The sequence below is a fragment of the Rhynchophorus ferrugineus genome, unplaced genomic scaffold, assembly GCF_030347505.1.
Source record: "Rhynchophorus ferrugineus isolate W39M unplaced genomic scaffold, kcgeb_rfMv2 rfM4, whole genome shotgun sequence".
NCBI classification, from domain to species: Eukaryota; Metazoa; Arthropoda; class Insecta; order Coleoptera; family Curculionidae; genus Rhynchophorus; species Rhynchophorus ferrugineus.
The window spans coordinates 59,905,394-59,932,154 of NW_027472583.1; the positions used below are offsets into that span (position 1 = coordinate 59,905,394).

A 26,761-nucleotide genomic window follows, 5' to 3' on the forward strand; every position below is an offset into this window, starting at 1 on the left:
ATCATATATTCCTCATCGATTCGACCATCTGACCGCGATTTGGAAACAACAGATTTTCCATGTCGCTTTTTCGAGCAATCCCAGACGTGTCGTTTAAATGCCTAAACGATTTAAATTCTCCGTCATTCATTCTACAAGCAAGTGACACGGTAACGTTGACATTTTCGCGTGTTATTCTCCTATTTTACATTACAGGCGAGGAGGCAAAGTACAGGATATCAGAGCTGAACATACATGGACCCACCGTCAAGGGTTGGAGGTCGGAGAGGGACTGTCAGTACCCGCAGGAGGTGGTGCTGCGACTGGAGAAGAGATGTATCCTCAACAAGATCCAGATCTTAGCCCATCAGTATTTAATTCGTAAGAACACTCAACATAATCCTACTCCGACTCACTTACCATTATCTGCAGCGTCAAAAATCGAATTGTTTTCAAACAATGGGGATAGCAACTTGGTGAACGATGTCAGCTCGATCTCGTGGGAGTACATAGGCTACATCACGCTCTCCAGCAATGACAGTACGGAGTTCAAAAGCAGAGAGCTCAAATCAGCCAACGTTCCTAAAACCGAAGCCACTTTTATTAAGTTGCACCTTCATGACAATCATGAAAACGTCCATAACCAATATAACCAGGTAAATACGGAGTTTAATTAAGTAAGTTGTAAGTTTTTCGGATTATTTCTAGACATCAAGTTAACAAACAAATTGTCTTGTCAGATGACCCAGATTCTCAAATTCAGTATTTCTAATCGTTACTAAACCCATCTATGTGGGCGTACCATAAAATAGTGTCTTTGTAACAATATAAGACTGATTTTATTCCAGTGATATTCCTTAAAGTGAAGACGTAACAATGGTCACATTTGCTGATGATACTGCCTTAGTAGCTACTGATTCTGATATCTGATTATACAAACGTTATCTAACCGAAGGATTCACACATAGCATTGGTTGACTAACGACCAATAATACTAAAAGAAAACCCAGATTGATTTATTTATTATGAATTATTTTCTCCGGGTCAAACCGTTAACAAGGAACATTTTTACAATAATGCGCTGTTTTTAAAAAGCTCTGTTTAATAGAACGAAACTTCCATTTCTTAAACCACAACACCAACATCATGGAACACCGTTTGTGTCGCAATAAGTTGATACTGTTTATCATCAATGATTAATATTATAGAGAGAAACAACCTTCATACCAGTTTGGGATTATTAACAAACACTCACCAAGTAAATCATAGAATAACAGTAATTGAAAAACACCCATGAAAGTAAACAGATATGTTCAGTTATATTTAGATGTGACACAAGCCTTCGATAATGGTATGACGGTCTTATTCAAAAGCTAGAGAAAATGTTACCAGCCAGAATGTTTGGAATCAAACGAAAGAAGCCAAAACAGGTGTACCACAAGAAAGTGTACTGAGGCCAATTCTTGACCTACTCAACACATGTGATATACCACAAATGGAAAATATAAAGATAGCTACATATGCCGCATTTGCAAAATTATAAGAGACAAGTGATAACATAAATATTGGATTGAGACATGGACAATAAAAATCAACGAAAGTAAATCTGTGCATGTGCAGTTTATATATAATCAGACCACACAATTCCATGTAGCAACAACTCTAAATACCTCGGAATGTATTTTGACGCAGAATTTTGTCCAATTTTTTGTTTTCTTTTTGTAATTGGAAGAAAATCGCCAAATTGCTACTATACAAACAAGTATTGAAACCTATATGAACATGCAGAGTTTAATTATGGATATGTTCCATCAAAAATTAAATAAATACAATAAAAGTTCTCCAGCATAAAGTTCTGAGAAGTACTGTAGGCGATCCAGATACTACAGAACTGATTACTTACACCTTCAGATGCCGATTGTCACTAAATAATAACTACAAAATAATCAAACCGTTTGATACTGAATTGTGTAATGTAGTGAAAAGCATGTAATAGAAAAAGAGATTAAAATAGAACCGAGATATATCCCTTTAGTTATTATTATTACTCTTAGTAGTTCTAGTAGCCCCAGAGGGCAATAAGTATTTCTTATATTTATATTATATATATGTTACATGGCAAATCTCAGAAAATCTCTTTATTAAGTGATCTCCTCTACAAAATACTGTCTTAATGAATTAATCTTACTGTAAATCTTATTATAAAGTCCATATATGTCCAACAATCTGATCGTATGGTGTTAGACGTTTTAGTTTACGCAATTCACTGTCACTTCGCATATTTAGCTGATTAGCGAGTACTTTGGGATGCACTGACACTCTCTCGAAGTACTTCACACAAACACGTTGAATTACACTCGCCATTGGTTCTAGAGGAATATCGCGTTGTATCACTTCATTTGAAACATAGTACGGAGCATCGACAATGATACGCAACACTTTATTTTGGAATCGTTGTATGATTGATATATTAGACTTTCTATGACCAAATAGACTTGAGTGTAAATTTATACAATAATATCTTGTTATCTAATGATAACAATACATTTGGTAGAGAGATATATGCCTAGATTATAAATTATTGTAAAAACAAATTCTAGGTTAGTCGGCAAGGAGTAACAGGTTAATTGAAAAGTGCCCGGCCTACCATAGTAAAACACATTTTCTTGGCAAAATTAGTTTTTTTTAATCAACATAATTCCCTTCAAGGGTGATACACTGATTATAGCGGCCCTCTTTTTGTTTTTTCCAACTTTTCGATACAATTTTTGTAGTACGATTTGTCCTTTACCTCAAACTAGGCCTCAGTTTCGGCGATCACCTCTTCATTAGACGAAAATTTCTTACCAGCGAGTATTCTTTTGAGATCTGAGAACAGAAAATGGCTGCTGGAGGCCAGATCTGGAGAATACGGTGAATCAGGAAGCAATTCGAAGCCCATTTCATGGATTTTTGCCATCGTTTTCACTGACTTGTGACACGGTGCATTGTCTTGGTGAAGCACCACTTTCTTTTTCTTCAAATGCAGTTTTTGATCAAAAGTGAGCTCGCGCGGCACCCACTTCGCACAGAGCTTTCTCATACCCAAATATTCGTGACTGATATGATGTACACGTTCAGTTGATATCTTTAGAGTGTCTGCTATTTCAATGAATTTCAAATTACGGTCATTCGAAATCATTTTGTCGATTTTTTTTATGTTTTCTTCGGTAACAACCTCTTTTCTCATTTCACCACGTCTAAACTTAGCATACTAATTCTTGATGGTTGATTTTCCTGGGGCAGTGTCCGGAAACTCGGTATCAAGCCAAGTCAACTGTATTTTTCCCTTCACAAAGCAATATTTTATCAACACGCAAGATTCTTTTTATGCATTTTCTCACAATAACAAAAGTTGCTTCACTCAAAATGCTATAATTCACAAACTAATGATCCGACAACTGTCAAATTTTTACACGCATCTTTTGAGGGTTAGGGCTAACTAAAAAACATATGGATTTAATTCTAGTGTCGCCATCTATGTGCCAGGCCGAGGACTTTTCAATTGACCTATTAGTAACAATGCAATAAATAAATGATTAATTAAAACAATTTTTTTACACAGTGTTCATAACAAAACAAGAATAATGATCTCATTTTAGGTGAGCATCATTGCCATTAACGTGATAGGGTCCGAAATTGACCAAAAAACGACACCAAACCAAAACGACGACCCCCAAATGGTAAAACTGCACGACATCATCAACAATCCCGAGTACATCTCACCCTTTGATGACCTGGCTTTCGAGATGTACGTGGCGACGGACATCGCCAAAATTATCCGGGATATGGAGATTCAGAAGTATCTGGCTGTGATAAGTAGGACCAAATCATCGGAATTAAAACTTCTTTCATCAACACCGTCCGTTTTAGATGAAAGATTCGAATACGCGCGGAAACTGAAACAGGCCATGTTGACGCTGAGGACTGCCGGTGAGAAACTGGGTAAATATGAGCTGGAGAAGCGTCACGCCATCGAACTAGAGGATTACGAGAAGGCCATGCACAAAAAGAATCAAATCGAACAGTTTCGACGCGAGACCTTTCAAGAACTGAGTATTGACGAACTATTGGAAACTAATGGGGTGAGTATTTCCTTAACGACAACAAACTTTGATAATAATCCCCAGAAATATACGCAGATATGCCCCAAGAACGATGAATGCATGGATGAACCGGAAAACAAGAACCTCCTGTCGCCCACGATGGTGCGCATCGACAGGCGGTCCAGTTCCCCCAATCAGCCGCACAGCAACCAATCCCCGATGCATATCCCCAGGCACCAGAGTCCGAAGATGGGGTCTCCGTCGATGGGTAGTCCGACGATGAACCGTGGATCTTTCAGGAGAAGAAATAAGTCGGCGGGAGCCGCTGTCAAGTCCACGTACGAGATGTACGAAGAAAAACCGTTACCGGCACTGAGACAGTAAGAAAATATAATAATATTAAGATGATTCGAAAGATGACTTCGGTTTTTCGACGAAGTACGAATATATGACTTCAAAGTCGCCTATCTCTTCATCTCATTTAACATATCACTATTGTAAAGTAAAGTAAAGTAAAGAATTGGCCCTTTGATCTATAAATTTTGCTGACTCCTCAGGCAGTTTATAGATACCACTACAAAAGAACTTCATCGAGTCACTTTTTAACTTCTTCAATATCAGCGAAGTATTCTCCGATACGAAAAGGTGGTAGTTGGGTGGAGACAGGTCTGGAGAGTACAGTGGGTGCGAAAAAAACATCCTATTCAAGTGATTTCAACATATTTTTGTCTAGTTCTGCTTCTGCAAAATCAACTTAATATATTTAGTTTGTGTTGGGCCTTCATCATATAACTCCAACAGTTCTTTGTCTTGAACGTTGAAATCGCATTTAAATCATCGAAATCACATTTCACATATTTATATTCAAAGTTTTTTTTATATATGGGTCATCGAAATTTGTGACGTCAAAACTTTGCAATGTTGCCGTATCAAATTCGAGTTTTAGTTCAGTTTGGCTTTGACATACAACAGAATTGTAATCTAAAAAAAATAATTAAACAAAAATACTGTTATCAAATATAATTTAAGTACACAGTTAGAATAGTTTGAAGGTTAGGGTTGTGTTTGAACTCTTTTCCATACCACCTATGAGTTAGAGTTCTAGTCGCATTTGTAGTTGTATTCCATGGAGGCCTAATTAACATTTGTATATCCCAGTAATATATTTTACTTTCATTAAAGATCATCTTTACCTTTTCACTCTTTACCTTTCATGCTTTCCTTCGGTACACAGTTTCCTTGTAAAAACATTTTGTTATCACTATATTTCTCCTTAGTTTGTTCTGTTACTACCTGGATACATCTTTCTTGGTAAAACTACATTTAATCACTGCATTCTCCTTAGTTCATTTGCCGTATCTGCTAAACACTTATTGTTATTTCTCTCCTGACCCATTTTAACGAAATGCTCTTGTATATTCTGAACAATTACACACATATCTATGCACATAAATATTTTACACTATACAGTAAAATTTCCTACAGTTATCATATATTAATTATATACTCACTTTTACTTGTTTCCATTTTCATCATCCTATCTTAGGAATTGGCAGCATTGAATCATATCATATGCAGAAAGTTTCCTTCAGGTGAGTAACTAAGCTGTTAATTTCACAATTCCATCATTCGTCAATTTTTTCTTCAATGTATCCGATTGAGTTCATTCAAACCTAAGGTGTCATTAACCATTTCTGTTTCCAGTATGAAGTACAATATATCTACAATGAATTATTAATAAATGTTATGACTAATAAAATCTAATCAATTGTTATTCCAACGTTTACCTTTTTCCATCAACTTTTGTTGTCATAACACTATTTCTATCATCATCTTGCGATAAGTAACCGTAGGGTATATTGGATTCCATTCTAAAATATCCATGTCTCATCTAAATATATAAATTAAATATAAAATATTATAAAATAACCGGAAGACTTTGACAGGCTAGTTCCGTTACACGTTCGGACTTATTATTACCTTATTATTACTTATTATAACGGACTACAGCAGTGTCCTTTTTTAAGTAGAATAAAATGAGAAGGAAAATATTATCTGATTTTAAAACGAATTTACAAATTGTGACAGGCAGTACATTAAACATCTTGATGACGTAGATATAAAAAAACTTTGGATAAACTATAACCGACACTCTTAAAAAACCTAAAAATAGAATAAAATAAAACTAACCCATTAACAATTGGGAAAAGCGAATGTATAAATTAAAAACAACGAAAGCAGTATCTTCAGAAAGTAGAACGACATGTAACTGTTCGTCAATGATGTTTATGAAGTTTTACTGTTAGGTTATAGACTAACATAAGTATGAGATGGAAACAGTTTTTCCTTGGGTAAAAGTCTAATATTACAAGAGTGATCAGACTTCTGTGGTCGCCTCTTAAACGACAGACTGAATCTTGAGTTTCGTTGTGTCACACACTGTGTAGTATTCGTATGACCTTCTCCTCCCTCTCAGATCAGTTTTCCCTTCGGTTCATCTTATGTATTTTCAACTGTGATGTTTCTATGGAAAATTTCAAAAAACTAGGACTAGATAGTGATGCCGCATCCTTGTAATTTTCATTGTAGACCTGTATAATCTATAAACTAGGGCCAATTGTAAAAGCTTCGATGTTTATAAAGTCCAATACAGATCCTTTAAACATCAACTATTTGTTGACCTTTGGTGGTGGCTTAACTGCAAACCTTTTACCAACTTGGCAACGTTCGACTTAGATTAATGAAATAAAATTCAAAAGGGAACAGCGTTTTGGTCTTTTTGGAATAGATATGAACGCGCACTTCTTCTTCATCATCATTTTTTTACAGTTCTCAAACTAATGAGTTCCTGAGGGAATGCCAACTGGAAACGGACTACAAGACGACGTCAAAATTAACGGAGAGAGAAAAAAAACAGGCTAGTCTACCCATCCTGGTGTTCGGAAACGATTTGGTCGAGAAATTCTACTCCAAACACTATACGGACAAGGAGGAGGGACTGCGGAAGCTCAAGGACGAGCTGCTGATGTACGATAATAACAAGATGCACACGGCGAACAAGACGGCGCGCGCCGCCATCTTCCTGCTTCATCGGGCGCTCAGAGATAAGGTTTTCTCCGTCTACAATCTGGCCAACGAGGTTATACGATTGTTCTTCGTGCAGTTTGTCCCAGGCCGGTATGTTCTTTTAAAATTAAAATCAGAAATTAACTCTTAATTTTAACATAAAATATCCCATTAAATTCAAGTTAAAATTTTGAAGTGTAGTGGTAAAAACGTCATCTTATAATATAAAAAAATTAATGCTATAATTATTTTTGTTATAGGAAAAAATAAAAAAGAATATGTGCGATAACAAATATTTTTTTACCAATTTATAACCATTGCATTACAAAGTATTACAAAGAACTTATAATAAACTTTCAACGAATTGAATATTGAATTTCAAAATATTTTTTATTATAGAAGAAAAAAGGAAAACAAAACAATATATACAATAACAAATATAATTTATTTACTTATATATAAACATCACCATAACAAAAACCAAAGTCACTTTCTAGCATTTATAAAATGAAAAATTAATTAATAAACTCGAGTAGTCTAATAACAGGTGAGGCAAAAGTCCCGCTACCATTTTGATTGCGCGCCATCTCGGTTATGTGACGTTTAACTCAGTTTCGTTCAGTTCAATGGTTGTGTAGACGTCCAAATTTTTTTATGGGTCAATGTACGCCGCAAGAACGAGCAGAAATAGTGACAATATTTATTGAAAATAATCGTTCCGTTATTGCCACCCAGCGGAAATTGAGTCAATGGTAGCGGGAATTTTGCCCCACGTTGTATAATGCCTTATAATATTATTACATTAAAATTACGACCAATAACTGGCACTGATTAGAACTATTTTCTGATACAATATAATTATCTCGAAAATAGTTTATAATTTGTATTCACTGTAGAGTAGTACCAGCTGAAGTATCTCGAAGTGTGGATAAGCTATTACCCGAATTGCTCACTAAGTCCGGCGACACTAGCGCCAGGATTCACCATATGGCCGTCCACACCATCCTCACCATGGCTGATGTTAAAAGTGTGAGGTATGAAAGGGAGAATATTCAACAATTTTCAATCTATATAACTAAACAAAATCAAAACCTAGTCAGATAGCTTAAATACTCATTAGTGACTCATAATTTTCAGTTTTTTATCACGACATATCTAGTAAAATTATTTATAGGTATTCTCAAACTTGCAGTTGGTAAAAAAGTAATTTCAACGAATCAATTTTCTTCACACTATATACTCCAGATATTTCTCTATGCGATTATTATTCATTTAGAAGTTAATCTTTCATTGGCCATCCAAGTCAAACTCAAGAAGAACTTGGGGAATCATAAAATATTGAAATGGAATAGCTACTAAATATATAATAAAAACTAATTTTATTCGACATGACTAAAACGAAATTACTTTCTTGCCAACATACTCGACACTACATCATAGTAATATAATAGTGCCTTATTTATTCATTCGAAACGTCACACGTTCCAATTATCATTAGGTTCGTTCACTGAGTTTTCTGCGCATGCTTAAATCGGTTGTAGAATTTTCAGAGATTTCTACTAAATCGAATTTGAAATATAACCTACAAATTTAAATTGTTTGACACTTGCAAAACACAAGCTGTAAAAATACTACAAATATGTAAACATTTTGATAAAGAAATAAGACGGAGACCAATCATAAATAATATAGGAGTACAAACTTGAACCCGCAAAAGATGACAAAACAATTTACTGAAAACTAGTACTAATAAATCATAGAATTAGCAAATAACCATAACTAGCGTTGAGAACTATCGTCTGAAAACAGCCGATAGTCGCAAAACAGGCGAAAAAAAAAATAGTAATTACTATTTTCAGTCAAATGCACGGTTCCGCTGTTATTTTTTTTTAATTCGTGCTGTCAAACGGAGATGTATGAATCATTTCTTGTATAGATTGTGAGAGAGGAAAGGACGTAGATAATTGCTTGGACCAGTTAATTTTATATGTGCTTATATTTTCCAACCGTAGTATAAGTGAGACTGAGATGTACATATTCCTTCACGTACTATAAAAAAGAAAAGGAAAAATCCCAGAAGACATCCGGTCTTACCCAGCCTGGTTACTGGCGTGACTGGGATCATTTTCCTTGTCGGATTTTACACTCTTGCCTAGGACAATCACAAATTTTAAACAATGACAAACATAAATAATTTACGACCATGCCCCAGCAGGATTTGAACCTGCGGCTATCGCAACAGTAGGAGGACCGTCCAATCGCCTTCACCACTGCGCCACCAAGCCGGCAATTGCTATTTTAAAATAATATACTATAATAAATATAGACAATACAATAGAACTTAAAAAAAAACTAAAAACTAAAGATGTACAATGGTTATTTTATGGTTACAAATATTAAACAAAAATTAAACATATATCTAATCATAGAAAAAAAATTCATGACATAATTAAAAATGATGGCACAATAACCACTAGCGCTTTTAAATTAAATTGAATGAATGAATCTTTAATTAAAATTAAAGTAAATGCTTTATTTATTATTGAACGGAAATATTTTTTTAACAAAAAATCGAAATATTACCTATTATTGCCATAAAAACAGTCAAAAGTATTTTACTATTTCAATTTAATTCACAATTTTAATTTAATTATTAAAATTTAATTATTTTAATTTTAAATTTTTCCAAAGTGCTGCTATATTAATATACAATATATTGTTATTTAAAAGAAAACTACCAAAAAATCATAAAACTATATATATATTACATATAGATCTATGTAAGCATAAATTGGGTACATTTTTGTCAATGTCGCGGCTAGGACGACAGAGCCCGAACGTTAAAAATTAAACGAATGAAACTAGTAGAACCAAAAATAAACTAAAAGTACAGTACTGAAACAGTCGATAGTAAAAAGTAGTCAATTACTAAACAGTGGATAATCAATTTCAGTCGAAAGTTCCCAACGCTAACATTATTATGGAGTGCATATATATATATATATATATATATATATATATATATATATATATATATATATATATATATATATATATATGCACTCCATAAGAATACCTCAATTTTATTTTCATTTTATTAAGTTATTTAATAAGCAAAAAGGTATATTAGTAAATTAAAACAACATAATAAGTACCCATTAACACACAAGTTTGTTTTATTTTGAGTTTGTTTCAAAAAAAAGATATCAAACCAAATTAAAAACTTGCTTCAGTCAAAGGAATTCATGGCGCACAGTAAACTAACCTATTATGTCTGCTAGGGTGTCGTTAGAACATAACTGGCTAGAGCTAAATCTGTTTTTTTAGAGAGCTTCATATAATACCGGTACATTTGAGTAGACCGGTTAGTAGCAGTACTCATCCTAGACTAGCACTTAGTAGGGCAGAAATGGTGGAACAGCTTATATTAAGTCACGGGATATCAACCGACAAGCAAAGGTAAACTTTAAGGCATCACCTAGTCACGATTCTACTTACCGTATCCTAGAGTATTAGAAGTTTTCATTAGATTCATTAGCCAGATCTCGTTTAATAAACCGAACTACTAATCGTGTTTTTCAGCGGTTTAACCTGTCGCACTTTATCCGAATTCGGATCCAGTGGTTTGCACCACCCGGCCGAGGCCGTTCGTAAAGTCTCCGAACGGATCCTGGTGCTGGTCTACAAGGTAAACCCCCGAATGGTCAGGAAACAACTCCCCCCCGACGATGACATCACCAGGAGGAACCTCCTCTACCGGCAGTTGTTTCACGAATTCGACAACATAGATTTCCAGGTAAATCCGCAACATATTCACCACGATGTCAAATAATATAATCGATGCTATATAATATTCTAGAGAAAGAGGGAGGTACTGGAGAAGAACAGACTGATGCAACAGGCACCCGTCAACGCGAAACCGGATTGTTTCAGCCCGGAACCCACAGAAACCAAAAGTGAGATCAGTAAATGTATTAGCTCGGGTAACATCGAGAATATGGCGAACAGTTTTGGTGCTAACGAGGCCAATAACAAGACCAACTACGCTCTGGCCAAGAGTCAAAGTGGCGGCAACATAGGACAGACTAACGGGCACCAAAAAAGCGAGAACGACCGAAGAAGTTTGAGTTCAGCCAGCGGTGTATCAACACCGAGCAATAACTCACAAAAAGAAGAAGACGGAAGGTATATTAGGTGTATGAGAGAGTAGTCCACATTTTATTAATCAATTTTTCATCGCCTGTATTTATTATATTAATAAATGGGTCAATTTAGTGTTTGCTAATCAAATAATTCAATTTTCCCCGTTCTTTAATAAAGTTCATGGTATTTAAAAAGTCTTTAACGCGTCGTAATTTAATGAAGGACCCAATAAGAATGTATCTAATAAAATAAGGAAAAAAGAGTAGTCAAAATGAAATGTAACAACAAAAAATAAAAGGACTGAGAAAGGTTTTGAGAAGACTGGGATTTTTTGTCGATAGCCCGCAAACTATTAGGTCTAAAGCATTTTCCTTCATGACCAGGCCATAAGAAGCATAAAATATTTATAAAAATACATAAAATAACAGAATTTATACCTGTGAAAAAAATATACAAAAGTAGGAAGAGATAGAAATAAAAAATGCTTTATTGGAGAAATAAACAAAAGAGGACAAAACAAAAAGACTGAAAAGGAGAAGATGTAAAAATAAAACAATAAATTTCAAAAACGTCTTTAAAAACATTAATGGTCCTTCATAGATTTTTAAACAATTTAGTCATTCATACATTGTCAATAACAGTAGAAATAATTCAATTAATTCAATAACTTGGTAAATCTCTTCAAGATTTCTTTCAAGCAATGAAGCAAGCATTTAAATCTCAATTTTGATTGTAACAATAACTTTGGATTTCGAAGAACACAAAACATTGTTGGAGTTCCAGTCTAGCCAAAAGAATATATTTAGACGGTGATATGGGTAGAAATTTTCCTCATTTATCAGAAGCGATAGATTAAAAAGAAATTTCATTGGACCTGACATTAATAAATTGATATCATAATTGATACATATGATAGAAAAGATCAAAACTGTTAGATGTATAATGAGCCGTATATAAGTCCACCTCTTGCACAACCATCTTGACTTTTTCAAGCAAAGGCAATGATTTGATCAGGACATAGAATGAATGGAGAAACAATACTAGGAACAATGGAATATCAACATGATGGGTTATTACAGTTTATGGTCACTTCGCAGAGAAACAGTAAAATACATCACATTAGACAAAAAGTTTTGCAAGAAAATTACCCGACAATGGAAATTAAATATAAAACCTAATATTCTGGTAGTAGTAATATAATATTATTGTAAGTAATACTATAGCTATTGTAAAAATACATAAAATTTTTCCTATTTTTTGAGATATATAATCGATGTCATATAGTTGGAGAATCCTAGATAAAAATTTAATAAAAAATACACTTACAGAACTCAAAAATACATATAGGATGATAATTGTATAAAGATTTAGGTAAATTGATCTAGAAATATTTTATAAACACTTTTTTTTTATTCTCTGTTAGTTATTAAATCATTAAAAATAAAACCAATTGTGTAAAATTTGTCGGTATATTATATTAAAAAAATTAAATACATACACTGTTACATTTAATTCTAGACACTGTATCTTCTGTAATCAGCCCGAAAAGACCATCCTCTTAGTGAGCAACTCCATGAACTCTCACTATTGGAGATCGTGTCCGATGCTGGTGCGGTGCAGACACTGTAGCCAGGTGATCGAGGTGGCCAGTCTATCCGAACATCTGCTGACAGAATGCGAACAAAATGAGAAATTCATACAGTGCCCGCGATGTTTACTATCGATAAACAAAAACAAACATCAAAAACATTCGTCAGTTTGTAACGGTAAGTTTAATTATAATTGGTATGTAGTTTTTTAATAAGGGTGGGTCGATACAATGTTATTTTGGCTATGTCTATTTAATCTAATCAATGTTTTTTCGTCCCATCAACGGCGAATGTTACAAAACAGTGATAACGGATTTGTTGTGACCCAAACCGAACGATACTAACATGGAATGGAGTTTTTCCTTATCAATAAGCCATAATTAGAAGATTAACTGTACAAAAAGTCAGAATACGGTACTAAAATCCGTTTCTTTGAATGTTCCTACTGAAGCTTTGAAATGGTAGCTTTAATTGCCATATTTTCCTTTTCATTCTAATTTTTTATGTTCGTTCTTTTAATGAACAAAATGCTCTTTTATAAACTCTTCATCTTACTATTTGGATTTGAAAACTTTTCTTATATATATTTTGAAGTCTCCTTTTCACCAACAAGAGTTTATCTGGACTGGACCTACTGTTTAACGTGGGCTACGAACCACGGTCCTCAGTATTAAGCCTACCGACTATCCAGAGACCATCCCAGAAGATATCTGGTCTTATCCAGCCTGGTTACTGGCGCCAATGGGATGGTTATTCATTGTCGCATTTTCCACTGTTGCTTACAAAGGCATTTGCAACTACAATCACCAATATAAAGTACATCCATGACTCAGCCAGGATTAGAACTTAACACTATCGCAACAGTAGGAGGACCGCCCTGTCGCCTCGACCACTGCGCCTACCAAGACGGCATTGTGAAGATATGTGCGTAAATTGGCACCAAACGATTAATCATCTAATTAATTATCCAAATGATGAATCGAAAATCTAATTCTTTGACTTCCGCTCAAGCATTTTAAAGAGGCTATACCACGTCGTTTCCCAATCAATGAGTGTCTTCCATCTTTTGGAAGAAAAAGCCGCTTTATGGACTTGTTTGCACATTTGCATCATAATCATCATCTGAATCAGCATTAATAATAAATATGACAAATAGCAAACGGCTAAATGAAGGCCTGAAGGTTGTAATGCTTAGACCATTAGTTATTATTAGTCTCGGTTGATAATGTATACTAATACCCAATATTTTTTTTTATCTAAATGATTATCTAAATTCATATGCCTTTCTAACATTTAAATCAGAGAACAAGACAAGATGGTAACATTTTCAGGACAATTTTAAAATTCCATGTTAAATGTTGAATAAAAGATATTTTTCACTTCAACATCGATCTACCCTTATTTAAAAAAACCCTACAGGTAAAAAAAAATGCGAACATCACGCGAATAAATTCCTTAGAAGTACCAGAAGGTCACGTGAAGTGTCCCCTGTGCGAGCAAAACTTGGAGTTGAACGAGACCTGCTGGAAAACCCACCTGATGGGCGAGGATCTATGTCAGAAGAACATGAGGGTAAAGAGCAGCACAAACAACAAACAAGTGAAGATACAACTGTAATATTTTATTTTGTTGTTAAATTATGGGGCCGTGCAACATTTTGTCGTATATATATGCTTAAATTCTAGTATTAAAAATGATGCAATTAACTTTAATCATTCTGTCCACGAAAACATTATCAAATTTGGAAGCGATTCACACGACAACTCGCATGATTCCGCTAAATTCCTCGTCGTTTTGATCAATTTGAATAATGTGCCAAAATTATTTCGCGTCTGGCATCAATAAAGAAAAACCGATGTGAATCCCTTCCAAAGAAAATCATATTCTGAAGACTCAAAGAACACCTTCACCTAAAAAAATTATTAGCACGAAATGGTTTGCGATTTAGTTAAGATATACGAACTGTTCGCTGGTGATTAGTCAAGTAAGTGGGCGCGTTTCGGCGAGCAACATTCAGCGGACGCATCTAAAAACCTTTTTAATTCGTAACATACGAAACTGGCTGTGACAAATAAGAACAATGTAATGGGCAATGGCACTCAAACCGCTGAATCTTGCCCGCGAAACCGTGTCTGTTTCGCCTAAAATAAACGTTTATACAAACCTTTAATTAGTTTGATTCTCGCCATCTTCTCCGTTGATATCCTCACCCTCTGCTTCCGGCTTGGGCTCGTCATCTTCGGGCTTTTTAAATTTACTGATGACTATAAAAAATATTACATCAACAAACGATGTTCGATCAATTAAAGGCACAACACTCACCATATTTTGATAGATCTCCCCCGAGCAACCTCAACAGATGGACAGTACTGTGCTGAGTGGTGTAGCACCTCAATGAAGTGGTTCCTCTCCATCCACTAATATGTATGACCATTGGAACCGTACTGTCCTTCAGTTCCTCCTTGTAGATCAAAACACAACTTCCTGGACCTGAACAGGATATAATTTTATAAGACAATGATGCTGGTGCATTAAAAAAACAACATACTTAAATCTTTGACCTGATTCTGGAGGGACTCTGATAGTGTTATTATTGGAGGTGAATGTTGGGGATCATTGTTAGTCAACAAGACAATTAAATCATCTTTGGGTATGTTGACCTTTCTACTTTCTCCTATATACGGATATATACTCTCCAAGCCATCATTCGCGATTCTAAAACATATCACCAAATCAGCAACACTGTTTTAGACTTTCAAAAGAATATGCATCACCTGAATGGACACTTCATGTTTTTATTATCACACCTGACGAACGCCTTAACACCAGTATTAATAAATTTAATATTGGATTGATTCGTTATAACTAAGTCACGAATTCCCGCGGACGTCAAGTAGATATTCTTCTTTTTTCCTTCCTGACAACGAGTTAAAAGGCACTGAGCGTCGAAACCATCCGATATATTATAGAAAGACTGGATATCTTTCCAAACAGGTTCGTCATCTTTGAAAAAGACGTAAGGGTCTTCCCTGTAAACATCTTTACGTCGTCGTTTCCTCTGATTTTGAGGCAACCTAAATAAATGCTATATTTGTACTGCTGAAATATAGAGTAAAATATTATAAATACCTTTCATCAAATTCTCTCTTTTTTGATTCTCCATCAGACTCCTGCTTCTCGTGTTCGAATTTCTTTTCTTTCGCGGTAAATGGTTTCACCTTTTGTAGCACTGCTACAAAAAAGGCACCAGTGTTCTGCTGATGAGGCAAAATTCTAATGCTACAAACATAGTCAAATAAGTTCATCAATTAAATAACAGGCTACTTGAATAAGAATAAGCTACTTGATTTTATAAGAAATAACTATCGTTTTTGCAATAACCACTATCTCTTACCATCTTTTCAAATTTAACTTTTCTTTATCTTCAGGTTTAGGTGGGAACATTTGTGGTCTTATTGTAGTTTTCCATTTTTCATCTACTTCATCAAAGGTATCATAAAATTCTAGATTTCTACTTGAAACTGCCCAACTTTCCATTCCTGAACAATCATATATTGTATCATTTACACTTTATCAACAATTACATACCTTCAGTGTATTTCAATCCAGGCAACAAACTACTAACATCAACTAATTCCAATGCACCATCAGCTTCAGTTAATATTCTGTGAATAACAGCTTCATTCTCAACCGGATTTATAGAACAAGTCGAATAAACAATCCTTCCACCTATAGTAAGAAGTTCAGCTCCTCTTCTTAATATTCTATACTGTATACTAAAATACAACTATAATTTTTACCATATCACACCTAAATATTTTGCATTACCCATGCAAATTCAAAGCATTTGCTGGAGTCCATTTCATCCAAATATCTGGATTCTTTCTTAGAGTTCCATCACCAGAACAGGGCACATCACATAAAATTCTATCAAACTGAATCTGCAACCAACAATAATGTAAAAAATATTCATTAAAGATAATTATTATGTACCTGTTGAGTTGAACCATCAGATAATGTTTCAAACATATTTGGTAATAACGCACTATCATGATTAATAACAGCAACACAAGGGGAATTTAACCTCTTTGCTTGGTGTACCAACATATAACACCTTTTATTATCAACATCATTTGCCACAACATATCCTGATGGAATAGGATCATCATTTTTATGCAACATTTCAAGTAATTGGGCAGTTTTTGAACCTGGAGCAGCACACATATCTAATATCTAAAATTCACTATAAATAAACATTATTAATATAAATTTATATTAATTACCTTGTGATGAGGCTGAACGTCAAGAACTAAAGGAGGAATCATACTAACAGTTTCCTGTCTAGAAATTGTGCCATGCTCTGTTTCAGCAATAAGAAAATTATGTAACTTATAATATGCTTCACATCTTCTAATATCCTTTCGAGTCAGTTCTAACTGCCAAGCCAATTTATTAGGGTACCATGGTAGAGCATATATATTAGGAGCTTTCTCATTTCCCTCTTGCTGAATACAGTCCTTAATTAACTGTTCTTCAACCACCTCAAGCATTTTACGAGCAACACCTTTCGAACCAGTGATTCGGAATGTAGAAGGCAAATCTGTTTTCATCACAGATATGAATTCATCAAACTCCTCTTTCTTGCATACACCTTGTATCTAAATATGTTTAAATAAAAAATGGACATATAAACGCTTTGTAGTGTTTACCTCATAATATTTAACGAATTTTTCATTTTCCCTAATAATGTCATTATAAGGCTTCCTCTCATCCTTAACTTGGGGCTTATCCTACAATAAATTTTATTAAACAAAAATTCTATATTACAGTTTATACAGATACCACTTGATTTCTTTGATGTGTGAAATAATGGTTCTTTCTAAACCCTGGCTTACGACGGCCCATTTTTAAAACAAACCCACGTAATAACAAAATTTTTAATAATGTTACCGCTAGTAAACTGTATAATTCTCTCTAGAAAACCTTAAAAATAACACATGTAAATATGGTTTCAGTTTTCAGAGGTTATGTCATCTATCTATCGGAAAAAGAAAACATTATTTGAACTACAAATTAGGGAACATGAAAAAATGTTGATATATTTTTGAACGATATATCGATATTCTTGTTAAATGATATTTTTAGATAGTTATTCAGAAAAATTAAACATATTTCTTAAACATTTTAGGAAACCTCCTAATTATTTTTAATAAAGCTTCAAAATTGAGACTTCAATTTTAAGGTTTATTAAAAATATCATTACTTTTTAAAATTTTTAAAGAATATTGACATTTTTTTGGACCGTTATATCAATATTTTTTTTTTGATCTATGAAATATCGATATTGCAGCCGTCATCCCTAGTATAATTTATTTAAATATAAAAATTCCAGGTATATAAAAAATTAATAAATAGGTTATAACATCATGCATATGTTATAAAAATTAATTTAAATGTAAATTCATTTCTAAACACGAATAATGATATTTGAAATTTGACAACTTTGTAATTGTTTACATGTTAGATGACATTATTTTAGTTTCAGTTTTTCTTATTTTTGTGGTTAGTGGTATGAAATTTATTTTTATTTATCGTACGTTTTATTTAAAATAATTTCACAATAAAATTTTAACTCGTAACGATTCCACAAATGTATTGTTTATGTATAATACAGTATTTCTAAATCATACCTAGAATTTAGGCACTTTGGCGGCTAATCCGCCATATTGTTATTGTCGTCGTTTGAAAAACTTAACCACCAAATAATCGAGTATAATCAAATTTTCTAAAAGAAAAGAAATATGAGTCCTCGATTAAAACATATTGAAGTTGAGAATTTCAAATCATACAAGGGGCGTCGTATTATCGGACCGTTAAAACCATTCAATGCTGTTATTGGCCCTAATGGATCAGGTCTGTGTACTATATGCAATATTAATTATGAATTAGAAATAATTTTAAGCTGTGTTAATTTGTGGTCATTTTTAAATTTCATTCAGGAAAGTCGAATTTTATGGACGCTATAAGTTTTGTTATGGGAGAAAAAACACACAGTTTGAGAGTAAAAAGATTAAGCGATTTGATACATGGTGCAGCTATTAGTAAACCAGTATCGAGAAGGTAGAGTTTATATCTTCTTGCTTATTTACCTTTAATAACAAGATGTATTGATTTTTTAGTGCTTCAGTAACTGCAGTGTTCAGTTTAGGAGGAGAACCGGAGAAAGAGATTTCATTTCAACGATCTGTTCAGGGATCTTCTTCTGAATATAAAATAAATGGCAGTGTAAGTCATACAGTAAATCACACATTTATGTGTGCTGTTCAGAACAAGACCATAAAAGTTGTATGGTATTGTTTAAGCAAGCACATACATAAATACCCTACCGATAATGTGCTACAGTGTAGGAACATTCAATTCACTAGTATTATTTTTTAATTGTTATAAAAAATGTGTAATTTTTAGATTGTTACATCTAATGATTATTTGGGTGAACTGGAAAAATTAAAAATTAATGTCAAAGCTAAAAACTTCTTGGTGTTTCAAGGAGCTGTAGAATCAATCGCTATGAAAAATCCTAAAGAAATGACTGCTTTATTTGAAGAAATCAGTGGGTCAGTGTCATTAATATATTGATTTATTAATTATTACTAAATAATGCATCACCTCTTAGATCTGGCTCTTTAAAAGAGGAATATGAAAAATTGAAGCAGCAGATGCAAAAAGCCCAAGAAGAAATAAACTTTGCTCTACAAAAAAAGAAAGGTATCAATGCAGAAAGGAAGGAAGCAAGAATGGAAAAGGAAGAAGCAGATAAGTATGCCCGTCTCAAGGATGATTTGGTATAATAATACGTACAAAAATATTAATTTTATCAATTTAATGGCAATATTTTGCAGAATGACAAACTGATTGAACACCAACTCTTCAAAGCTTTCCATAATGAAAGAGCAATGAAAAATAAGGAACAAGAGTTGAAATCTAAACAAAAAGAACTGGAGAAAATTGAAAAAGAAAAAGGAAAATATGAAGAAATCCTTAAAGAAAAGAAGAAAGATCAAGGAAAAATTAATAGGTATATTAATTATTTTTTTTTAACTGTTGATTTTCATAAACTACATTTATAGGGAATTGGCTAAGATGGAGCAGGAAATTCGAGAAGTTGATGTAGAGTTATCGAAAAAACAACCAATGTTTATCAAAACTAAAGAAAGAGTTACCCATATGGAGAAAAAAGTATGTACAAAAATGTTTAAATTTTATTTTTCTTATGTTGATGTTGGATAGGTTCAAAGTGCCCATAAAACTCTAGAACAAGCTAAAAACGCACATGAAGCCCATATGAACGACATTAAAAAGCTTGAAAAAGAACTGGCGGAGGTTGAGCGTTTAAAGGCAGAATATGAGGAACAAATTGCTGGGGAATCTCAAAGTCAGGTACAACTGTTGCTAATTCATCTTAAACCAAGCTATTATTTCAAAAACCTCTACATGTAGGGTAGGGACGTCCATTTGGAAGACGCTCAAGTTCGAGAATATCACAGGTTGAAGGAAGAAGCAGCAAAAAGATCTGCCAGATATATGCAGGAGCTGGATTCGGTTAACAGGGAACAGAAAGCCGACCAAGATCGGTTGGATAACGTCTCCAGATTGAGAACTGACGCTGAAAATAAACACCTACAGAAATGCCACGAAAAGGAGGAAATGGAGAAAAGAATAGCGAAATTAGCAGACCACATTCAGTGAGTACTTTTTTTGATATGTTTGCTGTATATCGTAGCTTTGCTGTTTGTATTTTGTTATCATCTTTTTATTTATAATTGTACATGAGATGAGAGTACCGAAAATTTAATATATAATTGGATTAAGCAAATATTATATTTACCAGTGTAAAGTTATTGATCAGGTGTGATCAGCACCAAAATGGTATATTATCGAAGAATCAAATACAATAAAGTTACCTGAAACTTTTGTTTTTGACAATTTATTGTGGAAAAAAATTGGTTAAAGCTTCAAGTTTCGCATCTTCATACATTTCCATCGTACTTTAAAGATCAAGCGAACAAGCACTGCAGGATCAGAAACAGCTTCTCAAGAATCTACAGTCCGATGTCGGGTCATCCAAGGATCAAGTCCAAGAGATTCAAAAGCAGATGGATGACGTTTTGGAACAGTTAGGTGATGCCAGAACTGATAAACACGAGGACACCAGGAGGAAAAAGAAACAGGAGATTGTTGAGAGGTTTAAGTCCAATTATTCCGGTGTGGTAAGCTGATGAAGTTATGCTTTTATAAAAATAAAAAGCTTAATGATGTTTTTGACCAGTTCGACCGAATGATCAACATGTGTCAGCCCATCCACAAAAGATACAACGTGGCCATTACGAAAGTACTGGGTAAATATATGGAGGCTATTGTTGTGGATACTGAACACACTGGACGGCAATGCATTAAATACCTGAAAGAACAAATGTTGGATCCGGAAACATTTCTGCCTCTAACATATCTGCAAACAAAACCTGTCAAAGAGCGATTGCGTAACATCACCGATCCTAAGGTACGATATTTCTTCGGCTAGTAAAATCCAATCATCATTCCTGAAATTTTAGGGAGTGAAATTGGTTTATGACGTGCTACAATTCGAACCGCAGGACATCGCTAACGCCGTAATGTTCGCCACCAATAACGCGCTGGTTTGTGAGACACCAGAGGACGCCAGCAAGGTCGCTTACGAACTTGGCGGAAGATATGATGTATGTTTTTTATTATAACCCTTTCCTCTGTACTATCTTAGAGCAAATTCACGAATACTCCTAATGGAACATTATATTTCATACAGGCAGTTGCATTAGATGGGACGTATTATCAAAAATCTGGTATAATATCCGGAGGTAGCTTGGATCTGGCCCGTAAAGCCAAGAGATGGGACGAGAAACACGTATCTCAATTAAAAGCTCAAAAGGTAAGTTCGAAATATTGAATTATTGAAAAAGTAATTCACGTTTTTTAATAAAAATTGTGTGATATTACGTGATAAAAGTCTTTAGAAGCGGAGAAAATATCAAACTCAAATAATTCTGTTAATAGTGGATTTGGTAAAATATATTTAACACTTTATTTTTCCTAATTTTAAACAACAGGTCAATTGAAAAGTCCCAGGCCTGACACATAGATGGCGCTTCTAGAATTAAATCCATATGTTTTTTTTTAAGTTAGCCCTCAAAAGGTGCGTCTATAAATTTGACAACTGTCGGATCATTAGTTTGTGAATTATAGCATTTTGAGTGAAGCAACTTTTATTATTGTGAAAAAAGTGGATAAAAAGGAATTTCGCGTATTGATAAAATATTGCTTTTTGAAGGGCAAAAATACAGTTGAAGCAAAAACTTGGTTTGATGCCAAGTTTCCAGACACTGCCCCAGGAAAATCAAGCATCAAGAATTCGTATGCTAAGTTTAGAGGTGGTGAAATGAGCACCGAAGACGGTGAAGGCAGACGGGACAGGACGCCCAAAAGAGGTTGTTACCGACGAAAACATTTAAAAAATCCACACAATGATTTTGAATGACCGTAAATTGACACTCTAAAGATATCAATTGAACGTGTACATCATATCATTCATTATTGGGTATGAGAAAGCTCTGTGCAAAGTGGATGCCGCGCGAGCTCACTTTTGACCAGAAACAACGAGTTAATGATTCACAGCAATGTTTGAAGATGATCAAGCTTAATAAGCCCGAGTTTTTGCTTCGATGTGTGACAATGTAATGAATCCGCTCCAAAGCGTTGGAAAAGTGGGTTGGCAAGGTTGTGGCGCCTGTATTTTGGGATGCGCATGGAATAATTTTCATTGACTACATTGAAGGACTTTGAAAAAGGAAGGACCATCAACAGTGACTATTACATGGCGTTATTGGACCGTCTGAAGAACGAAATCGCCGAAAAAAGGCCGCATTTGAAGAAAAAGAAAGTGCTGTTTCACCAAGACAATGCACCGTCTCACAATTCAGTGAAAATGATGTCAAAAATCCATGAATTGGGTTTCGAATTGCTTCCTCATCCACCGTATTCTCGAGATCTGGCCCCCAGCGACTATTTCCTGTTCTCAGATCTCAATGAAGGATGAAGAGGTGATCGCCGAAACTGAGGCCTATTTTGAAGCAAAGGACAAATCGTACTACAAAAATGGTATCGAAAAGTTGGAGGATCGCTATAGTCAGTGTATCACCATTGAAAGGAATTATGTTGAATAAACAAAAAAAATTTTGCCAAAAAAATGTGTTTTACTATGGTAGGCCGGGGACTTTTCAATTGACCTGTTAGTGAGGCAATCATGGACAAGCACCTTTTTATCGATAATTTTTTTCACAATATGCCTGCAAATAATTGGTTTGGCTAACTGATAAAAGATCTTCGTGTGGGTCGCTAATAAGCCTTTAAGATCAAGACCACAGAGAGAGGTCCACCAAGGTCTAATGTATAAAACATTAGGTTTAACTTTCCAGGCCGAAAACACTAGAGTAGATTCAAACAGACGAGCATTATGAGTATTTTTAATCCGAAATAAATATAAAAACTATATCTTAAACAAATTAAATGCAATTAAAAAAAACATGGATTACTTTTTCACACACCTAAATATATTACGAACAGGAAAAACTAACCAACGAGTTGAGGGAAGCCATGAAGAAATCACGGCAGGAATCCGAGATGAACACCGTCGATTCTCAAATCAGAGGTCTGGAGACCAGGTTGAGGTACGCCAAGGGCGACATGGAAGCTACCGTAAGTTGCGAGCGCGTGAAAGAGGCTACTTTATTTTCGGAGACTTTTTATTTCCACCATAGAAAAAACAAATCAAAACCGTGGAGAAGGACATAGCCACTTTGAACGAGGAAATGAAGAGGTACGGGCCGGAAGTAGAGGCCATCGAAAAGAGCATGCAAAGCAGAGAATTGCAAATCGAAGAGATCAAGCTAAGAATGAACAACGTGGAAGATGATGTATTTTCCGATTTCTGTCGAGAGATTGGTAAGTACTTGTGATAATTCGTCATACACTGAGGCAATATATCCAAAACCGTTGCAAAAACAACCTGTTTCTATATTGCAATATTTTATACCAAAAATTACAGATCACTGTAACTTGCAGGATGGTCGGGAGCTTTCTTCATTTTTATAATATTCCCGTTCACGACTTGAGGAAGGTGATTTTAAATTTTTTTGTTGCAAATTGGTTACCATTATAGTCTTCTTTGCTCCTTTTGCAAGAAAATAATAGTTGTCTGTGGCGTATTGTATCTGGGAATGAACCATGGTTAGTTTCAGATAAACATTAACATCACAACCAAAATCATAAATTCATTTTAAACTTAGAACTACTAACTTATGGATAGCCTGTTGGCCAACTAATAAACCATTTCTGAATACAAACTATATGCAGTAGATTTGTCGGCTTCACTTATTCAGATCGATGCATCATGCTCTAGTTAATTCACTCTTTCGAAATGTTGAAGAAATGTGAAAGGAATAGATGAATCGTCTCAAAACCATCATCTTCTAACTATATTATTTTATCACAAATAGAAGCAAAATTTTAGAATAATGACTAAAAGAATTTTGTGTGTTGAAAAATTGTTACAGGCGGAATGTTGACCTACATGACGTACTTTAAGATTCTCATAAACATTAAAAAAAATTATTCCAATTTGTTTATTGTTTTTTTTTTAAATCAAGGAGTGAAAAATATCAGGCAATACGAGGATCGGGAACTGCGAGCCCAGGAGGAACGTAAACAGAAACGTCTCGAGTTCCAGAAGCAAATCAATCGCATCACCAGCAATTTGGAGTTCGAGCGCAGCAGGGATACCCAGAGCAACGTCAGCCGCTGGGAACGGACCGTTAACGACGAGGAAGAGAAATTGGAGACGGCGAAGAAACAGGAAAAAAAACAGCACGAAGACATACAGAGGGAGAGGGAGAACCTCGACGAGTTGCAGGAGAAGAAAAGTTCAAAAAAGAAAGAGGTAGAGAAGATGGAGGAGGAAGTTGGTAAGAGATATTTCCGTACATTTGTTTGAATGCTTGAACAAGTGTTTGTACTTATATAGCCAAGGCTCGCAAAGAAGTATCAGCTGTAGCAAAAGACGTGCAGTCAGCGCAGAAATCGATCGTCTCCATAGAATCGAAGATTGAAAGTCTGAAAGGAGACCGTCACAATGTTCTGATGCAGTGTAAAGTAAGATTCATTGAAAGTCATAAACATAGAGGTTATACAGTTTTATGTTTTAGATGGACGATATCGCTATACCGATGTTAGTAGGTAACATTGAGGATATTGTTGCAGCTGACCCTTCCCAATCCACCTCAAGTGATACCAACAGCACCATACAGCAATATGAAAAGGAAGCGAGGTAAATACCTGAAAGGGCATATTGTTAATGTCATAACTGAATATCAATCAAATTTGAAAAAATTACCAAGTTTTTTGAATACCAAAATCGGATTTTATTATTTATTTTGGGCCTTGGAACACATCCTCTACAACTTTATAACCATATAACTTATTATAGTATCAATGGAGCTATTATAACTTTACTAATCTGTTCTAGGATCCAGTTGGATTATGATATGTTGTCGGATGACCTGAAATGTCTTGAGGGTAAAGATGAAATTAAGAAAAGAGAAGACAAATTATTGAAGAGTATCAACTCGCTCCAGGACACCCTGACCAAGATCCAAGCGCCCAACATGAAGGCACTGGAGAAATTGGAGCTGGCCCAAGGGAAGCTACAATCCACGAATGAGGAATTCGAAAACCTACGACGACAAAATAAGAAAGCGAAGGCCGCGTTCGAGAAGGTTAAACTGCTGCGATATCAGAAATTCTCCGCCTGCTTTGATCACGTCGTCAACGAGATAGACTCCATTTATAAGTCGCTGGCTCAGAATCAGTCGGCTCAGGCGTTTCTCGGTGAGACTAATCCGACTGACGGTAAAACGAGCGAGCTTTGAACGTGTGGTGTCGGTTTCAGGTGCGGAGAATCCCGAAGAACCTTACCTGGACGGTATAAATTACAACTGCGTGGCGCCGGGAAAGAGATTCCAGCCTATGTCCAATTTATCTGGTGGGGAGAAAACCGTGGCCGCCCTGGCGTTGCTGTTCGCCATTCACAGTTATCAACCATCTCCGTTTTTCGTTCTGGACGAAGTCGACGCGGCTCTGGACAATACCAACATCGGAAAAGTAGCCAAGTTCATAACGGAAAAGACGGAATCGTTACAGATCATCGTGATATCTTTGAAAGAAGAATTTTACTCCCATGCGGATGCTTTGATAGGAATATGTCCACAGGTAAGCGGGAATCCCTCTACCGTTATATATTTTTAAACTATATGATAATCAAGTTACATTTTTTAAAATTAATTACCTCTTAATACAATCTTAATTTACAAATTAATTTATTACTACTGTTCTGTTGTTCTTGCATTAATACACAAGCAAGGCGAGTACGGGATTAATACATCAGCATGTCTTTCCGACATTTAAATAAAACTAAACTACTTAAGCTAAAGTTAAGAATAAACTTATTCACTATACAAGTTCATGTGATTTGATTGGCTCCAATCTTCTTATTTCCTGCGTGTTGTCTAGTAGCTGTATTGCTTCCATGTTGCTGTGATTTATCAACCTTATTTCATGTTTTAAGACGAAATCTTCAATCACTTCGTATATTCCTTTTGATTTTGAGGTCATCATACAGCTCTTCGTTAGTTATATAGCGATAAGCATTGGTAATTAATCAAGTCAAGTGAAATAAATAGGTTTTTATCATTTCCCCATAATGCAAAATTAACATTGACAGATTTGGTGCTATTCAGCTGTATTTTCTAGTGTCTA

General features: G+C 34.7%; 3 protein-coding genes across 7 annotated transcripts in view; 2 read left to right on the forward strand and 1 right to left on the reverse strand.

Moving 5' to 3' along the window:
- On the forward strand, window positions 1-14,626 carry LOC143194873 (centrosomal protein of 104 kDa). Of its 3 annotated transcripts, XM_076401630.1 has the most exons (13): window positions 1-137; window positions 196-360; window positions 412-635; window positions 3,621-3,837; window positions 3,892-4,103; window positions 4,161-4,444; window positions 6,894-7,241; window positions 8,027-8,164; window positions 10,458-10,589; window positions 10,713-10,926; window positions 10,990-11,315; window positions 12,792-13,039; window positions 14,322-14,626. In XM_076401630.1, the coding sequence occupies exons 1-13, from the start codon at window positions 98-100 to the stop codon at window positions 14,477-14,479; spliced, it is 2,706 nt and encodes a 901-aa protein (XP_076257745.1). In that variant the 5' UTR covers window positions 1-97; the 3' UTR covers window positions 14,480-14,626. The 3 variants fall into 3 exon arrangements, with proteins under 3 accessions (XP_076257745.1, XP_076257744.1, XP_076257746.1); XM_076401629.1 differs by having other exon boundaries at window positions 2-360; XM_076401631.1 differs by lacking the exon at window positions 10,458-10,589 and having other exon boundaries at window positions 2-360.
- Window positions 12,724-18,591, reverse strand: Nsun2 (tRNA (cytosine(34)-C(5))-methyltransferase Nsun2). Of its 3 annotated transcripts, XM_076401634.1 has the most exons (14): window positions 18,553-18,591; window positions 17,705-17,845; window positions 17,572-17,652; window positions 17,146-17,520; window positions 16,856-17,095; window positions 16,691-16,803; window positions 16,451-16,638; window positions 16,257-16,401; window positions 15,992-16,141; window positions 15,637-15,936; window positions 15,411-15,577; window positions 15,185-15,352; window positions 15,027-15,126; window positions 12,724-12,936 (listed from the first exon to the last, which is right to left on the reverse strand). In XM_076401634.1, the coding sequence occupies exons 2-13, from the start codon at window positions 17,765-17,767 to the stop codon at window positions 15,029-15,031; spliced, it is 2,088 nt and encodes a 695-aa protein (XP_076257749.1). In that variant the 5' UTR covers window positions 17,768-17,845; window positions 18,553-18,591; the 3' UTR covers window positions 12,724-12,936; window positions 15,027-15,028. The 3 variants fall into 3 exon arrangements, with proteins under 3 accessions (XP_076257749.1, XP_076257747.1, XP_076257750.1); XM_076401632.1 differs by lacking the exon at window positions 18,553-18,591 and having other exon boundaries at window positions 17,705-18,192; XM_076401635.1 differs by lacking the exon at window positions 18,553-18,591 and having other exon boundaries at window positions 12,724-12,939; window positions 17,705-18,192.
- The window catches only part of SMC1 (Structural maintenance of chromosomes 1), a 10,482-nt gene continuing 2,107 nt past the window's right edge, over window positions 18,387-26,761 (forward strand). Inside the window, exons 1-20 of the mRNA XM_076401628.1 lie at window positions 18,387-18,775; window positions 18,862-18,982; window positions 19,042-19,147; window positions 19,328-19,476; window positions 19,536-19,704; window positions 19,762-19,937; window positions 19,990-20,098; window positions 20,150-20,299; window positions 20,360-20,604; window positions 20,916-21,129; window positions 21,189-21,419; window positions 21,472-21,615; window positions 21,702-21,824; window positions 23,516-23,647; window positions 23,710-23,893; window positions 24,598-24,912; window positions 24,972-25,099; window positions 25,153-25,274; window positions 25,473-25,834; window positions 25,896-26,215. Coding sequence (XP_076257743.1) covers window positions 18,664-18,775; window positions 18,862-18,982; window positions 19,042-19,147; window positions 19,328-19,476; window positions 19,536-19,704; window positions 19,762-19,937; window positions 19,990-20,098; window positions 20,150-20,299; window positions 20,360-20,604; window positions 20,916-21,129; window positions 21,189-21,419; window positions 21,472-21,615; window positions 21,702-21,824; window positions 23,516-23,647; window positions 23,710-23,893; window positions 24,598-24,912; window positions 24,972-25,099; window positions 25,153-25,274; window positions 25,473-25,834; window positions 25,896-26,215 — 3,612 coding nt within the window. The 5' untranslated portion in view covers window positions 18,387-18,663. The remainder of the gene's footprint in view (window positions 18,776-18,861; window positions 18,983-19,041; window positions 19,148-19,327; window positions 19,477-19,535; window positions 19,705-19,761; window positions 19,938-19,989; window positions 20,099-20,149; window positions 20,300-20,359; window positions 20,605-20,915; window positions 21,130-21,188; window positions 21,420-21,471; window positions 21,616-21,701; window positions 21,825-23,515; window positions 23,648-23,709; window positions 23,894-24,597; window positions 24,913-24,971; window positions 25,100-25,152; window positions 25,275-25,472; window positions 25,835-25,895; window positions 26,216-26,761) is intronic.

What these genes read in the sequence shown, in the direction of transcription:
- LOC143194873 (XM_076401629.1), top strand. Translation starts at nt 60, where the DNA reads ATGTCGCTTTTTCGAGCAATCCCAGACGTGTCGTTTAAATGCCTAAAC. An exon ending in TCCATAACCAATATAACCAG is followed by an intron (nt 636 to 3,620) that starts GTAAATACGGAG and finishes ATCTCATTTTAG; the next exon opens with GTGAGCATCATTGCCATTAA. An exon ending in GCTGATGTTAAAAGTGTGAG is followed by an intron (nt 8,165 to 10,457) that starts GTATGAAAGGGA and finishes CTGTTTTTTTAG; the next exon opens with AGAGCTTCATATAATACCGG.
- Nsun2 (XM_076401634.1), bottom strand. Translation starts at nt 17,767, where the DNA reads ATGGGCCGTCGTAAGCCAGGGTTTAGAAAGAACCATTATTTCACACAT. An exon ending in CACATCAAAGAAATCAAGTG is followed by an intron (nt 17,653 to 17,704) that starts GTATCTGTATAA and finishes AATTTATTGTAG; the next exon opens with GATAAGCCCCAAGTTAAGGA. An exon ending in AAGTTAAATTTGAAAAGATG is followed by an intron (nt 16,142 to 16,256) that starts GTAAGAGATAGT and finishes CTATGTTTGTAG; the next exon opens with CATTAGAATTTTGCCTCATC.